The sequence below is a fragment of the Microcebus murinus genome, chromosome 18 (assembly GCF_040939455.1).
Source record: "Microcebus murinus isolate Inina chromosome 18, M.murinus_Inina_mat1.0, whole genome shotgun sequence".
Classification (NCBI taxonomy): Eukaryota; Metazoa; Chordata; class Mammalia; order Primates; family Cheirogaleidae; genus Microcebus; species Microcebus murinus.
The window spans coordinates 10797326-10813773 of record NC_134121.1 but is presented as its reverse complement, the minus strand read 5'-3'; the positions used below and the strand labels follow the sequence as shown (position 1 = coordinate 10813773).

The 16448-nt window shown below is 49.1% G+C and overlaps 1 protein-coding gene across 1 annotated transcript in view; it reads right to left on the bottom strand.

Moving 5' to 3' along the window:
- DNAH9 (dynein axonemal heavy chain 9) overlaps window positions 1-16448 on the bottom strand; it is a 312997-nt gene that overhangs the window by 11674 nt on the left and 284875 nt on the right. The window contains exons 66-67 of the mRNA XM_020280809.2: window positions 14559-14729; window positions 10457-10639 (exon numbers count right to left, since the gene is read on the bottom strand). Of these exons, the coding sequence (XP_020136398.2) occupies window positions 10457-10639; window positions 14559-14729 (354 nt within the window). The remainder of the gene's footprint in view (window positions 1-10456; window positions 10640-14558; window positions 14730-16448) is intronic.

Genomic DNA, 16448 nt, shown 5'->3' with positions numbered 1-16448 from the left:
CACTAACTTTTAATGGACTGATTATAGTGTATGTGTGTGTAATTTTCCAAATCCCTGGAATCCCTTTAGAAAGTCAAGCCCATTGACTTCACAGGCTGCACAGTATTTGCAGTGGTGAGCAAACAAATTAAACAGAAAGACACATACTGACGATGTAGTCGACCTCTCTCTCTCTCTACTTAGACCCACTCCCACAGCAAACAGAGAGAAAGCTATACTAGTTTTTATTTGTCTCTCCCAGAAATGTGCAGCATTTAGAAAAGAGTCCTCATCTGAGAGTCTGCAGTTTAGCTGAGGAAGCAGAGTGCGTATTTGTGGAAAAGACTTGAGTGATGCCTAAAGCCGTGCACACACGAGTGAGCATTAACCCAGGAGCAATGCTGGATCTATGAGTTGGGGAGGTGCAGGAGAGTAGGGTAACCACAGCCAAGTGGAGTTAGTCACAGGAAGGCTTATTTATAAGATGTGTTTACAGGTGGGTTTTTTAGGAAAGACGGAGCCTTCGCCGGGACAAGAGGCCGGGGATGGCTATTGCAGGCTTGACGGCAGTGGCTGAAGCACAGGCCCACTAGGGAGGCAGGAGGAGCCCCCATCAGAGGTTCTCAGCACTTCTTTTCTAACAAGCATGGTGGATTATGCCCTTAATTAACAGAACAGAATCATCCCCATGCCCGGGAGCTCTGATGCCCCTTCACTCCTTCCACCCATGAGGGAGACTCCCAATCAGGAGAGCGACAGGGGCCCAAAGCAAGGTGAAGTGCGGATGGGTTGCACCCGAAGGCCTGAGCAGCACAGAGGGGTGGGTTGGTGGCCCACGGAACCGCTGAGCCTGGGCACAGGCGGCCCCAGCAGCGCGTCAGGCTAATACAGCAACTTCTCCATGGGAGGCGGCCGCAGCCTCCTGGGTCGACAGGTAGGAAAGACCCCTGCAATGGACTGAGCTGTGGCCCTGCCTGATTCCTGTGTTGAAGCCCTACCCGGCCCCCTCCCATGTGACTGTGTTGGAGACGGGGCCTTTAAAGAGGTGATTAAGGTTAAATGAGCCCTAATCTGATAGGAGAGGAAGAAATCTCAGCCTGTCTCCCCTCCCCTCACCTTCCCTCTTTCCCTCTTCCTTTTGTGGACACAGAAAGAAGGCAGCTGTCCGCACGGCCCAGAAAACAGCCCTCGCCAGAAACCGAACCTGCCAGCACTCGCTCTTGGACCTCCAGAACTTCGAGAAATACGTCTGTTGTTTAAGCCACCCAGTCTGTGATATTTTGTTACAGCAGCCTGAGCCCACTGAGCCATCCCTGGAGAAGAGAATCTGGAGAGAGGTCAGCGGGAAAAGTAATTGCAATGAACTGAAAAAAATGGCTTTTAAGAGCTCCAAGCCATTCTAGGGGACTTGAGCTAGAATTCATCTTTGGGGCGAAGGATGAGGTACTGTTCTTTGTGGGGAAACTACCTGATAATCTCTTTAGCAAACACAGCTGCCAGGCAAGTCCTCACCCATTGTTCTTGGTCTTCCATTGCACACCCAAGTACAGACACTTAAGGAGCATAGTGTCTCCTATGATAGCCACTAGCCACACGTGGCCATTTAAATGCAAGTGAATTAAAATTATAAAATTAAAAATCTAGTTCCTTAGTCATATCAGCTACATTTCATGTGCTCAATAGCCACGTGTGAACTTATCAGTAGAGATATGGAAGGTCTGTGTCATCACAGAAAGCTCTAGAGCAGGCATCCTCAAACTATGGCCTGCGGGCCACATGCGGGCCACCTAGCACATTTATCTGGCCCTCCGGGCCGCTGCCTGTCCTGCTTAGCAGCCAACTCCTCCTGGGCCCACAGTGCGCACTCTCCAACGGTCTGAGGGACAGTGAACTGGCCCCCTGTTTAAAAAGTTTGAGGACCCCTGCTCTAGAAGACAACATTTACTTTAGGCAGAAATGCTAAGCTTTCCATTTCGCAATGAAAACTGTAGTATGTGCGTTTTTGCCAGGGCTATGTTAAAAAGCCTGTATGTGACAGTTTTAATAAAACAGTTTATGTGCATACGATAGTGCTACTTGCTTGCTAATCTGCAGTTTAAGAAGATATGCAGAGAAGTCACGACTCATTACAAACAACAAAGTCCAATAGACTTAAAAAAAAAAGATATAGGCCATACTGTATTTATTTTTCCCTTTAAATTTTTTTTTTTTTTTTTGAGACAGAGTCTCACTTTGTTGCCCAGGCTAGAGTGAGTGCCGTGGCGTCAGCCTAGCTCACAGCAACCTCAAACTCCTGGCTCAAGCAATCCTCCTGCCTCAGCCTCCCAAGTAGCTGGGACTACAGGCATTCGCCACCATGCCCGGCTAATTTTTTGTATATATATTAGTTGGCCAATTAATTTATTTCTACTTATAGTAGAGACGGGGTCTCGCTCTTGCTCAGGCTGGTTTTGAACTCCTGACCTCGAGCAATCCGCCCGCCTCGGCCTCCCAGAGAGCTAGGATTACAGGCGTAAGCCACCGCGCCCGGCTCCCTTTAAAATTTTTAAGAAGTTTTCATTGGCCAATTTGCATCCATGGTTATAAAATACCTTTACATACTATACAGCAAAATAAATACTTCCATTAAATTTGCTCCTCTACAAAATTGTTTGGATTTTATGAAATTTGGAGCATCTATGGAAGTATATTGTACTTGTGAACGTCATCTGTCACATGAGTTGATGGGGCACTAAGGGCCTCCATCCTAGAGTTGTCCCTTAACAAGAGCCATCGGAACTCATAACGCCAGATCGTAGGGTGCTGGCAGTGCTGGACTAAGTGTGGTGCAAGTGTCCTGGTCCTTTGGCGTGTACTCGGAGGACCATGCCAGAGTGAGACAGACACAGATGAGCTCGGATGGAACTCCGGACTCTGCCAGCTGCCGTCTGGTTGCTTGCACAAAGAATCCTTTGTTTCTGGTTATCTCCCTGGGCTAAGTCAACAGCTTACTGTGTGTTTCCACGCCTCACACGCAGATGTGCTGTTTCTGGAAACAGTGAAGCCATGTAAGCTCTGCTCTCCAAGTTCTGTTATAAGAAGAAATGATGTTCTTAAGAAAAGATTCAGATATATGCAATACGGAGGATTTTTAGGGCAGTGAAACTACTCCGTATGATACTATCATGGTGGATACATGTCATTATTCTTTTGTTCAAACGTTTGGAAAATATGACCCCTATGAAAACCATGGACTCTGGGGGATAATGATGTGTCAGTTGTAATAAATGGACCACTCTGATGGGGGATGATGATAATTGGGGGGAGGGAAGCTTGTGCGGGGGAGCAGGGGCTATATGGGAAATCTCTGTGTCTTCTGCCCAGTTTTGCTGTGAACCTCAAACTGTTAAAAAATATGCAATACTTAATTTTTAACACCCTTCAGAAATCTAAAATCATTTGGACAGCAGAGGAACATAAAATGTGTAACTTGGCTTTCTTAAAAATTCCTCACATCTGCTTATAATATTATAATTTATTCTGACAATGATTTTGCATTTAGTAATTGCATGTGCAAGTGGTGGAACCTTAAAGAATATATTATCTCTTAGATTTTTTCCAGTTTGACAGTGAAACAGGAACAATTTAGGGAAAGAAGAATTCATCCACCTTGTAGGTAGGTTTCTGAACTCAGGTATTCCACGACCTTGAGAAGTAGAAAGGACCCTTGCAGAGGATGAGCTGAGAAGAAACCAGTGAGAACTCCACTCCCTGTGTCCCCTTCATAGGTGGGGGTTATATCTACAAACTCCAGGCCAACACTTTCTGAGAGGTGTTCAGGACAAAATTAGTTTCCTAAGATGTTGCCAGACTGGTGGCAGGTAGGGGTGGGGGAGGACAGGAAGACTCTGTGGCCAACTGTAGGTATATGAGACCTTCTCAAAGATCCCAGATATGCTCAAGTAAAGAAACTGCTTGTGTGCATTCAAGGCTGAGTTTCTCAAACTCCTCTGGCCTGGATCCCATATAACACCAATCAATATCTGTACTTACTTGCTCACAGGTCAAGAGTCAACAAAAAGAAAAAAGAAAACACTGGACCCTTCTATTGTTGAAACTGCAAAGGGGTTTCAGTCTAGGTCTCGTTACTCATTGCACAAAGATCCAATCATTAAGACAATGAGGACTGCCAAGGACGAAAGGAATTTTTAATACAATAGACATCTTGTAGGGAGAATAAGAGAAATTGCCTCACACCTGTCTCCCTGACTAAGGCATGTCATGGGCTTTTAAAGGAAGGGGCCCCCTCCCTTGAGACAGGTCATAGTGTATATCACAAGGGGCATTGCTTTGGGGCAGGTTGAGGGCGATGGTGAATCTTGGCATCAGGAATCTGCCCTGGGGCCTTCAGCATCTCCTTTTGTTTTAGAGAAAATCCATCATTTCAGCCCTGGTGGGGTGTCTCATGCCTATAAACCCAAGCACTTTGGGAGGCGGAGGCCGGAGGATCTCCTGAGGCGAGGAGTTTGAGGCCATCATTTCTGGGAAACAACTCAAAGGGTCAAGTAGTTAAGGGAGAGGGTTATAGAAACATATGGGGTTCAAGGAGCCAGTAACACTCTTAAGAAAATGCTGCACTTCAGGGTCCTGTGATGTGCTTCCTTGGTGTCAGCACTGCAGGGGAAACTGGGAGGACAACAGGCCGGGTGGCCTGTTCATGGGTGTTCATGGGTGAGAGCGTTCTCTGGCTGCGACCTGAACCATATTACTCACCCCTATAAATCAATGTTTTCATGATCCTGCTTTGGTATAATACAGTGTAAAAAGCTCATTTTTCCTGTAGGCCTTCATTTCTTTAAATCAGGGAGCCACTTACAAGCTCAGATTGCATAGGCTCCAGTCCATACATAAAGACTCAAACTTACGGGGGTGAGGCCAGGAGCCTCCGTTTGGAAAGGGCACCTCTGGTGCATCGGAAGCAGCTGTTGCTCTGGGCTCACAGTTGTGTAGCTGGCCTTCAGTCCACAAGGACCAGGGGACAGGGCGGTGACACCCAGGTACTCCCTCCTTGGGGCAGGGGGTCCATGCTGCACCTGTCCTGAGGGTCAGCTCCTCTCTTTCTTCCTTCCCTATGAAGACGTTCTTTGCAACTAGCTTTCATTTGTACAAGACACAGGAGTTACAGAGACGGGAAGGAATTATGATAAGGGTTCCAATCCTTCCAGTCTGGCTTCCAGGCTGAGGTTGACAGCAGCCTGTCCACTGAGGTATTCTGATAGGGTCCTGGATGGCCAAAGGCATATGGGCCAAGGGGGGTGATTAAAGGGCCAAAGTGTGGTTTCCCTTCCAGACCTGAACTATTAAGTCAACATGCAGTGCATCTGAGTAAAGAGCCAGAATAGATCCCCAAGTGGGTGAGTCGAACTTTCAGTCTGAACATCTCTGATAGGACAGCCTTGCTAATAAACTAACAGAGAAAAATAAACTCGAAGTCCCTAAGATTAACCACAGGGACCTTAACTCACTGTCCTTTAGATTAATCACATGGGTCTTAACTCTTTGTCTTTGCAAATTAACAGCCCAAAGAGATTGTTTTTATAGTATTGGAAAAGAGCTGAGTAGACAGAAAGGAAGTGTAAATCTTCTTCCTCTACATTTGTCAGACCAGTCACCAGACTGCAGTGATAAGCCAGTCTCCAGGAGAAGAAAGAAGGATGTCTCACAGCTGTCTCCTGCTAATCAGTCTACGGCAATCAATTTGTCTCTACCCCTTTACAACTCCCCAGTAAACAGCCCAAGCCACTTGTCCTCCATCTAGCACCCTTCCTTAATTTCCCTTCCATGCTAGGTCCTTCTACTTTCTCTCGGGAAAAGTAAAACAAACTTCTTACTTCTTTCTATCCTGATTTTGGTGTTGAGAATTCTTTCTCCACCTGTGCCATGAGCTCCCACCCCAACAATCTTCACATATTTAAAAACAAGTTTTGTCAGTCACGAGGGGAAATCAGTCACTGAAGCACAGGAAAAAAAATCTTGATGCCATTAGACATTTCAGTAACAAAAAATAGTTCCCAGCCCCATCCAGATTCTGGGCTGGGCATGACTCCATTTACGATATGCACTGCCCAAATGAAATATAATGCAAACCACAAATGTGAGCCACACGAGTCCTTTAAAATTTTCTGGTATCCACATTTAAAAAAGTAAAAAAAAAAATGGTATACTTAATTTTTATATTTTACTTAACTAAATAAATATATCTAAAATACCAAATATTTCAATGTATATCCAATATAAAATTACTAATGGCATATTTCACATTTTTGGATTTATGTCTTTGAAATCTGGCGTGTAATTTATGCTTACAGCACATCTCAATTTGGGCTAACCACATTTCAAGGCTCAATAGTCACCTGTCATTAGAGCTACTGTATTGGATGGAACAAATCTAAGAATCTGGGTTTTTATATAGTTTTCCTACATAGGCAAATAATTTTCTGGGAAATACGCTATCAGTATATGGTCCTTTGAAAAGTTATACCTAGATGTTATCATAAAAGAATAAATTGGCCTTTGGGGGTTTTGTACGTCAGGCTTTTGTGCCTTTGGTTAGTGGTGGTCAGTAAGTACTCGGCCAGTCAGCTCTGGGATACTCACAGGACCTGGTTCTTCATCGTGTCAGGCTGAGAACTAGATGTCTGGCTGTGGTGAATTCCCGTAGGAATCCCTGTCTCTGGGGACAGGTTTGTGGCCGTCTGGCCTTCCCCAGGTGACTGCCCTCCCCTACCACTGCTGTGTGCTCCGAGCTCCCATAGTCCTCAGGGCCTTACGGTGCTGTGCCTCTCAGTTCCTCTAATACTTTTGGGGCAGACATTACGGCCTCCCATCCAGCCAATTATGAATCACTGTGAATGAAGATTTCTTTAGCATTAATGCTAAGAGTGTTGACTTACTGACTTAAAAGCTAGGCATTTTCTAACTTGGGTGCCCAGTCTGGGCAGAGCATTTGGGTTTGCCTGGTCAATGTGTTGGAGAAAAAAAGTTGCCCTATGTCTTCCTATGTTCGACCTGAAACAGTCCCTGAACTCTAAAGTGACTGTTAAAGAGAGAAATAAAGAAAGAAGAAAAAAATAAAGAAGAAAAACCTTGTGAACAAAAATAAATCTTAAGTCCCCAAGCCAAATGAATGGACCCCCTTTTGGCCACAAGGGGGCCCCAGAAATACCCTAACAGCTGAGTTGCCAGGAGAAGGGAAGTCAGACCCGGCTCCTCCCGCCCCCTTGTCTTGTTGGAGATGTCCTTCCTAACTTGTTAACAGGCCTAAGGCTGTGCAAGGCGGAGCTTAAATCACACCTGCAGGTCCTCAGTTTACGTAACAGCTCACTCTAGTCCTTAACTTAAAACATTCCAAGCCTTTAGGCAAAGCTTCATTTCTCTAACTAATTTCAAATAAAGAATCTTTAAACCCACCTGTAACATGTAATGCCCCCCTTCTAGATGTTCTGTGTTTTCAGGCCAAAGTATGCCTTCCATGCATTGATTTGTGACTTCACATGCAATTCCTGTCTCCCTGAAAACCATAACACCAAGCCAAGAATGGAAAAACAAACACCACACGTACTCACTGTTGGGAGTAACTGATGAGCACACACTTGCACAGAGGGAAGTATAACTCAGTAGAAATCCACAGGGGGTGGGGGAGTAGGAGGGGAGCAGGAAAACCTACCTAATGGGTACAATGAACACTATTTGGGTGACGGGCACACTTATAGCTGGGACTCAAGCAGTACAAAAGCGACCCATGTAACCCAAAACATTTGTACCCCCTTAATATTTTGAAATAAAAAGAAAAACAAACTGTAACCCAACCGCGGTGAGACCACTTGCTCAAGGCTTCTTGGGCGTGGCTCTCTGGGCTGTGGCCGCACATATTCGATTCAGAATAAATCTCTTGAAATTATTTTACAGAGTGTGGGTTCTTTTTTTTTTTTTTTTTTGGAGACAGAGTCTCACTTTGTTGCTCAGGCTAGAGTGAGTGCTGTGGCGTCATCCTGGCTCACAGCAACCTCAATCTCCAGGGCTCAGCGATCCTACTGCCTCAGCCTCCCGAGTAGCTGGGACTACAGGCATGCGCCACCATGCCCGGCTAATTTTTTGTATATATATATTTTTAGTTGGTCAATTAATTTATTTCTATTTTTGGTAGAGACGGGGTCTTGCTCAGGCTGGTTTCGAACTCCTGACCTTGAGCAATCCGCCCGCCTCGGCCTCCCAGAGTGCTAGGATTACAGGCGTGAGCCACCGTGCCCGGCCAGAGTGTGGGTTCTTTTGCCTTGACAACCTCGAGCAGAATTTCCTCTCTCCTCCCTGCCCCTGCCGGGTAAGCTGGTCGGCAGAGCCAAGCTTGCCTCCCACACGTGCTGGGGGAAGCTTGGAGCTGACGTTCTCGCTGCTTCTTTGAACAGATGCTGCCACACGCCGGCCTCTGCCCCTCGCTCAAGGGCCGGACCATCCTGTGAGCCCCTTCTGACCAAGGCCCCCCTTTGGCCGTCCCCTCTCCTAGTCCCATCTCCGGCCAGCTCAGCTTCATCCCTTCCCTCGCCTTCGAAATGCCCCCTTCTCTGCACTCTGCTGCCGCCTCCTTTGCACCTTGCTCTGGCCACGAATACCTTTGTCCAGTGTTTTTTCCCACCTACTTGCCTAAGTGCTGTGCTTCCCAAGCTTGACTCGTCCCAAGAAGGAGCCAGCTGCTGGTTACAGTTATGGATTTCCAGGCCCCATCTGCAGAGGCTGTAGGACAGGAGGGTGGACATGGGAACACAAACTGTGATCCAACCTCCAGAGAGTCCGATGACCAGGCCAGCATGGGGGACCGTCCTCATGAGACTGGATTTTGACAGGACAGCAGATTTGCATGGAGATTGCTCTGTCCTCCAGCTCACAGAGGGACCAGGAGAAAAAGGTCCCGGCTGCTTCTGGGTCTGTCACCTGTTGGAAGTTCGCCCTATTATTCTTGCTTGCCTGGAAGCTTGCCTGGGTGGACCTTTGGCTCCAGCCAAAGCCGGTCGACTCTTGGAATGGGCTTTGGGCTCCTCTGCTCTGCGTGTCTAGAAGCCTCCCCCCGTGGTCACCTGCTGCAATCCTACCCTTCCTCCAGGCCCCCCCCACACACACACACACAATGCGTTTTTGCTTGGGGCCTTTCCTTATTCCACATACAGTACTTATTTCTCCTTTCTCCTCTGGCATCTCTCCGTGTGGCACTTAATTAATCCCACTCTGCATGACGATCCCACACGAATGTCCTTGGGGAGGGTAAGGCTCCCCTTCCTGTCTCCTCCACACGCGCCGGCATGCAGCCCGCCCAGCAGCGCCCGAGGAGCTCATCAATCTGCACCGCTGGGACCCCACCGAGAGGAAAGAGAAACGCCCCGCCCCTCCCACGCCCCTCCCCCCATCTCTGCCCAGGCACGGGCTGCGATGCATGACACAGAAGGCTCTCGGGAGAAAAATGAGCGAATGCATCGGAAGTCGCAGGGGTAAACAGGCCGCACGTTGCGTGGGTTCCATGCCGGGAGCCGGCACACCTACGCGCGACAATCGCTAGCAGGTACCTGGGCGCCACAGTCCCCGGGCTGCACTGCACGACAGGCACGGTCCTCGGTGACGTCTGCGATTGCTCTGTGGTGTTTTGTGCTCCATTTGATTACGAGCTGGCACGGATTTTGGAAACATTTCTAAACACTGTCAGTCTTCAATGTCCCCTTCCTGCCTCTCCTTCCTTCTTACTCCCCCCTACCCACACTGGAGTGGGGCCGGGGGAGAAAGGAAATTAAGAGAGTAAACTACCCCCCCCCCCAACTGACCTAGGCTTTGCAGTCTGTTTCATGGTCTCTGTGTGATGACATGCGAAAACCCCCGCATTGTTCTCCCTGTGGGTACGTGACCCCTGTATGACCCCTCGAGCCAGACACAAAGGCGCCAGCACGTTCCACACCTGGACTTCCAGGCCTTGTCTGGGCGCTCACCGCCAGCTACAAAACCGGGCTTTCACTTTTCCTCCTGCTGGGATTATGATGCTTTTAACAAACACTCCGGTGCAGGCTGAGGCAGTCACGTTCGTCAGCTCCGAAAGGCAGCGAGGTCCCCGCTAACCTGACCTCCAGGAGAACGGCAATACCAGGCTCGTGCAAGGCGCTTGCAGCAGCTCGTGGGGAATAATGTGAACTCACTCAGGTCACGGGCAGTGGAAACGGTAGACCCTTCCCTTGCCGAAATGTCAGAGATTGGACACCAGCATCTTGGTGTTCTCAGACAACCTCATGGTCAGACGCCATGGACAGTAATTTCTGGACAGTAAGACTTCTTGGGCATTTAGGATGCTGGAGGACAGCTGCCCTCAGCTCCCAGGCCCCCTGGTGTTCCCCCTTCCCCATGGGGGTCCAGCAGTGTCCTATGGCAATGTCCTTCCCCGCCTGCCCGCCAAGACCTCGGTCACCTTTAAGCCGAGGTCCAGCTGCCTCAGTGAGCGCCGGATCTCTCTGGTGAGGACGTTCATCCGCTCGCACTCCTGGAAGGCCACCACCGCATAGGGCGTGCGCTCCTCCACTCTGGCCATCAGCTCTGGCAGGTTGAACTCGTCCGCCACCCGCTCCAGTATGTCCTCCAGAAGGGCCTTGACCTGCCCACAGCAGGAAACACAGGGTTAAGAAGGGGCTGTCTTCTCCAGAACATTCCGTCCTGCTGCAGGGTGGGGGAGGAGGTGCCCGTCACCCTCTCCCACTGCCCCCCCAGCCCCCACCGCTGGCTGCCCACACCGCCTGGCCGTCCTGTGGCCTGGGGCAGCGAGGTCAGGGTTAGGACGGCCCGCAGGACGTCCGCTCCCTGTCACTCGTGCGGCCTCTCTGAGAACTGGGGGTCGAAACACGCCAAGGCCGACCCAGGTAGCCACTGGGATAAACTGGGAAGACAGCCCTCGTGGGCCTTGTGCAGCTGGAGCGGTGATCGCCGGTGACTAGCGTGTCTGTTTCCATCTATGTCCCTTTCCGTGTCTGTCTCGCCACGCACACACTCGGTTCTGAGTCTCTGTGAGGCAATACCGCGGTTTTCATCTCTCAGTTCTGGAAGAAGCGCACCCATCTATCTTGCGAACCTCCTCTTCCACCCCACGATTCCTTTGCCCACACAACCCAGCAGCTAATTAGACCAGGGGAGCTAGAACAACCAGGGTCTCTGTCCCAGGAAATTGGAATTGAGGCTCAGAGATTCTGAGTCAATTCAGGGCAAGCACTTGGGGGCTGAGTCTGCCATTTTGGAGCAAATGAGTAAGCCCAGGAGGTCTGTCAGTAGAGAAAGAAAAATGAAACAAACGCAGGCATGATAGAGCACGTGGCCAGCAGACTGGGGTGAGGAGAGAGGGAGGGAGGCAGTGAGCACTAGCCCTGCCCAGCATCCGGAGGGCTGAGCTCTGCTGATTTTGTCTGTCACCACCTCGCCCCCCCCTTCTTCCAGGAACAGCAGGCCCCTGTCTCTTTATGAAATCACCCCTTCCCCATTGTTTTGGGGATAGTCCATAGGGGCCAGCCTACCCAGACCCAAGTCAGGCCGATCAGACTTTCTTTCCCAGGTGTACAAAAAATTGAATCTCCTGCCTGGAATCCAGGGAGCCCCGGGCAGGGTGGAGGTGCCGGAAAGGACTGTGCACACTTCTTCCTCCCTGGGACTGCAGAGCCACTGTGGCATTTGACCTTTCTTAGGTTGAGTTCTTTGATTTGGAGAGGTATTTCTTGCCTACTTCAGCTAAATGGGTGTCTGTCGCTTGCAACCAAAGCGCCTTGACCGAGTTAATACAATTCTGTGATGCGTTCCCCGTGTGGACATGAGAGAGTCACTTAGGCCTCAATTTTCTCGACTGTAACAATCTCCAAGAGAATGTCTTTCTCTTCCTGCTCCCTTTTCTCCAACTCCCAGGGTTGATGCAAAGATCAAATCAAATGAGCTGATGAGCGTGGTGGTGTCTGAAAGCTATAAAGAACTGTATACGGGTGAAGGATGATAAATATCCACCCTGCCTGGTATTGTTCACATACAATACATTCTCTAGGAAAAGAGCTGAGGTTAGAAAAGAGAAACTACAAACCCATCGCCCTGTCACAAATGGGTCTTTGGTGCTGTCATAGCAAAAACAGGAATGGAATTTTAATGGCACCTGTGCGCTGCTGCTGGGGTGAAAGACAAATGGCTAAAATTATATTTCTGTGTCTGGAGCAGAATTTGAAGAAACAGTCCCCTATCAGTGAGCTTCCATTTGGACATTATTGATGAGAAGATGAAAAGATAGTCTGGGGTTGTTGTTCCAAAATACATGGGATGTGGGGGTGCACCGTTCCATTCTGTCTCCGATCGGGTTGGGAAGGGTCTGGGGCCTGCAGGGAGAGGGCTGAAAGGAAGGGGCAGGTCCACACACACACACACACACACACACACACACACACACACACACACACACAGGACCTTCTTTCCCAGAGGCCCCTTTAGATGGGAGGAGAGGGTTCCCAGGGGATGTGATCCACTCTGCTTCCATAAGCAAGCACCTCTGCTTTTTTTTTTGTCTTTTTGGACAAGTAATACCTGCTAACCAGCAAAATCCAAACATTTCGGATACATAAGATATGAGAAGCAAAATCTTTCCACAATCTTGACTCTTCCCCCAAAAGGGGGGAAATACTCTGAAACCACTACATTTTTGGGTTCATATCCCCACAGATGTCCTTCAGTGCATATAACTCTATCCCTCTAACACCCACCCAGCCATCAGTTATCCACCCATCACCCACCCACCCGTGTGCCTCTCATGCCTGCCTGCCTTCTCTCTCTTTCTCTCAAGACTCTGTGTGTGTGGAGTGTGCAACCTCTCGGTCATTTGCTACTGACGAGATGCTCTCTCTGGGCTTTGGCTCTTTTCCCTTCCTCTTGAGCTTCAATGTGGGTGAGAAGCACACAGCTCATCGGAGCATGTGGACCATGTGAGAAACACCACCACGGGTGAGAACTGAGACACTACACGGGTGGACATGCACCCAGTGACCTGCACCCTTGTCCCACACGGCACCATGCATGGCAAGTAGCTGATCACGGTTCATATCATTTCTGAAACACACACACACACACACATGCACCTATTTCTTGAGTTACCTGGGGGAGAGAGTGAGGAAATGATCAGAGTTAGAAGCTTCTTTGAACCTTTTTGGTTCAAAACATTTTTAATTTTTTTGTACATATGGGGTCTTGCTGGGTTGCTAGCAGGCTGGTCTTGAACTCTTGGCCTCAAACGATTCTCATGCCTTGGCCTCCCAAAGTGCTGGGCTAACACCGCACCCGGCCTTCTTTGAACCTTGACTGAAGATTCCTAAGTCTATTACTTATATAGTCCCAGGCTTTTTCATTTTTAGAGCTCAGGACGTTTTTCACTGTGGGTGGTTCGTGTTCTCCCCTTCGTTCCCAAAGCACATCTTGTTCGTCAGATAGTGGAATAGGCTGAGGAGTGTGATTTGAAGCAGCTTTCTCAAAGTGTGCCCGCCTCATCACAGTCACTGGGTCGTCAATGCCAGGGCCAGACCCAAGGCCTCGGAATCAGAATTTCAAGCTCTCTAGCTCATTCTTAGGCACATTAAAGTGTGAGAACTACTGGTGACGCACTATTATTCCATACCTTTAAACAAAAGTCCGACTCCTTTAGTATCAGTCAGTCTGCTTTCCTAAAATCAGCCCCTAGAGCCTAAAAGTTTGGTCACCTCCCAGCCTTCCTGACCCTTATCCTCCCAAGAACGTCTGAGCTCAGTGGCATCTCCGTGACAGGAAGCCAGGCGGTAGGTACGGCAGGGCGGATGTGGCTGGCGGAAGTCCATCTCCCGCAGTTGCATTCGCTTGTCTTGGCTTCACGTTGGTGGCCCCTCCTTTCCTGCCCTCAGCTACCCCCCGCAGCAGGAACGGAGACCCAGATTGCCTTGAGCTGTCCTGAGACCCACGTGTCACCCCAGCCTGCCTTGCTACTCCTTTGTCCCCCTCCCCTCCCTAAAACCGTGGGAAGTGCTGTGCTTAGTGGCCCAGGACGCAGCTGTGTGCTCAGGGACTCCGACTGGAAGTCATCGGCATGGAGGGAAGGCACGCTCGTCTTAGAGGTGTGTCCTCCACACGGACGTGTAGTTGGTAGACTGGGGGTGCAGGTGCCTGGGGGCTGCCCCCCACCCGGCGTTACTAGTTAGCCAAGGAATTGTGAAGTCAGTGTCAAAGTTCCCAAGCCACCATCGTCACCCCTGCCCTTTTCACTGCGGCTGACAAGCTGAGTAGAAAGCGACTTGGGTGGACCGGCAAAGAAAACTGCCAAACCCAACGTCAGGGACGTCCTGTGATTTTACCAGATGGCCGATGTGGTGACGGATGGGGGAGGGGGAGGGGCTGTCGAGGCGAGGGGCAGGCGTCTCCCGGCTGTGCCTGCGGACCGTCAGTGCCGGGTGTTGCCCACGCGGGCAGGACGAGAAGCCTGTCTACCTGCACGCCCCGGCGCCCCGGAAGGACGTCAGGCAGTTCCCACCACGCACCTTTTCTTCTCTTGTGGCCCCGGCCCCGTCTCCGGCCTGGCTGTCCTGCGGCTGCAGCTCCAGCACCGTGCGGAAGAGCTTTTCCGACGTCTGGGTCAGGAAGCCAATCTCTGCATTCGGGTGGAGGCCGTACAGGTAGGGTGACTCTGGTGGCAGCTGGGCGTCGATGTACTGAGAATCCGGGGCAAGCTCAGTTAGAAAGAAACCGAGATGTGCCTCCCGTCTCCCACCCTGGCTGGTCCTCTGCGGGGCAGTCGGTGGCACTGGCCCCAGGCCAGGCCTTGGGCACTGTGGCCCTCAAGGGGACACTGGTCACCCACCCTGGTTGACCTCAGCCTGCTCTCCACCTACTTGTGCCCCTGTCGGTGCACACCATCTATTTCCGCAGGCCAGGTCAGTTTCCCAAAGCATCTACATTTATCATGCCATTCTTTTTTTTTTTTCTGGGAAGCTTAGACAACTTTATCCGTTTATCTAAATCAGGGACGACAAACCTAGACACATAATGGGGCTGTGCACACAAAATACACATGCGAGCGGGGCTGTAGGGCGAGTGAGGTGCACTTGGCTGTAGACTGCCCCAATCAAAGACATTTGCATTAAAACTTTTTAAGCAGTGTGTCACCCAAACAGTACTTCTCCATGGTCAGTGCTAGTGGCCACAGCCTGCCATGCCTCAAACAGCCTCCCCAGCACGTAAGGCTCACTTTCTTCCCCAAAGGTTTGGAGTATTCCTTCACAATTCTTTTTATGATCATGGGAAAATAGCCCCCCAAGTTTAGCTCCTATTATGATTGTTTTCCTAATATGATTTTGGTGATCTCTTGGTATTATTAACGTCTAGTCTAAGTAAAAGACTGCCCATTCCTCAAAGGCAAATTTGCGTGTTTAATTTTTGTATTTCCTCCAGTACTCAGCACACGCCTTGGTTCTTCGTAGATGCCCTATAACCATCTGTTAACTGCCATATAAAGAGAGGTATTAAGAAAGAACAGCCGACCTCAGTCATTTGGAAGTGTGCAAACCACGTTATTGTGGGCAAGAGAACAGCCTTGCTAGACGGTTCTCACTTCGCCTGTCACCTGTTCCAGCCTCTTGTCAAATTACCCTGTGGACACTAGGGGGTGCTCTTGCACAATTTTCCTGCCCTTGAAGCCTTTGGGGATGGCGTTAAAAAAAAATTCCTCTTATTTTCCTTAAACATTCTTACTGTTTTTAACTTCTTCTCATAGGTCCAGTTTTCCTGGATCAAATGCCTTTTGTGACTTAACTTCTTAAGTTTTATGAATTAAAAAATATTATTTTAAAGCTTATAGTTAATATGCCTATGACCAGTATTTCCCTTGAGCTTGGTATTCAAGAGTTCTTGGAATGTTCAAAGGCCCAGCAATAAAAGCTTTTTTTTTTATTTTATTTTAAATGATCTTTTAACATATTTTTCCATGGCAGGTGAAATAGGCAAAGATGAATACTTTAAAAATAGCTATGGTAATAGTAACATGAAAAACCGGAACACTTTTCTTGGCATACGTGTGTGGCATGTGCCTGTGTTCATAGCAGTTGACAGGGGCTGTGAGGGGTGAGTGATCTGGCCAAAAGATCATGCTTTTCTGAAGATGTTTGAGTACTGGTATAAACTCTACCAAAAGTTAGCTAACTTCTTACCTGAAATGTTGCTCCATTAATAATGGCTTTGTCCATGAAAACAACAAAATAACTGCCCCAGATGTTATTTGTAGAAAAAAAAAAAGCAAGCAATAGAATTATATAAATAGACATCAAGAATACAAAGCTCCCCAAAGGCTCAATTTTGTTATTAATCTGAGGCTAGGAATCCTGTGCTTTTCAAGTTGAACAGGGCAAGCTTGGGGCAGAGGAGCAAACCTGATA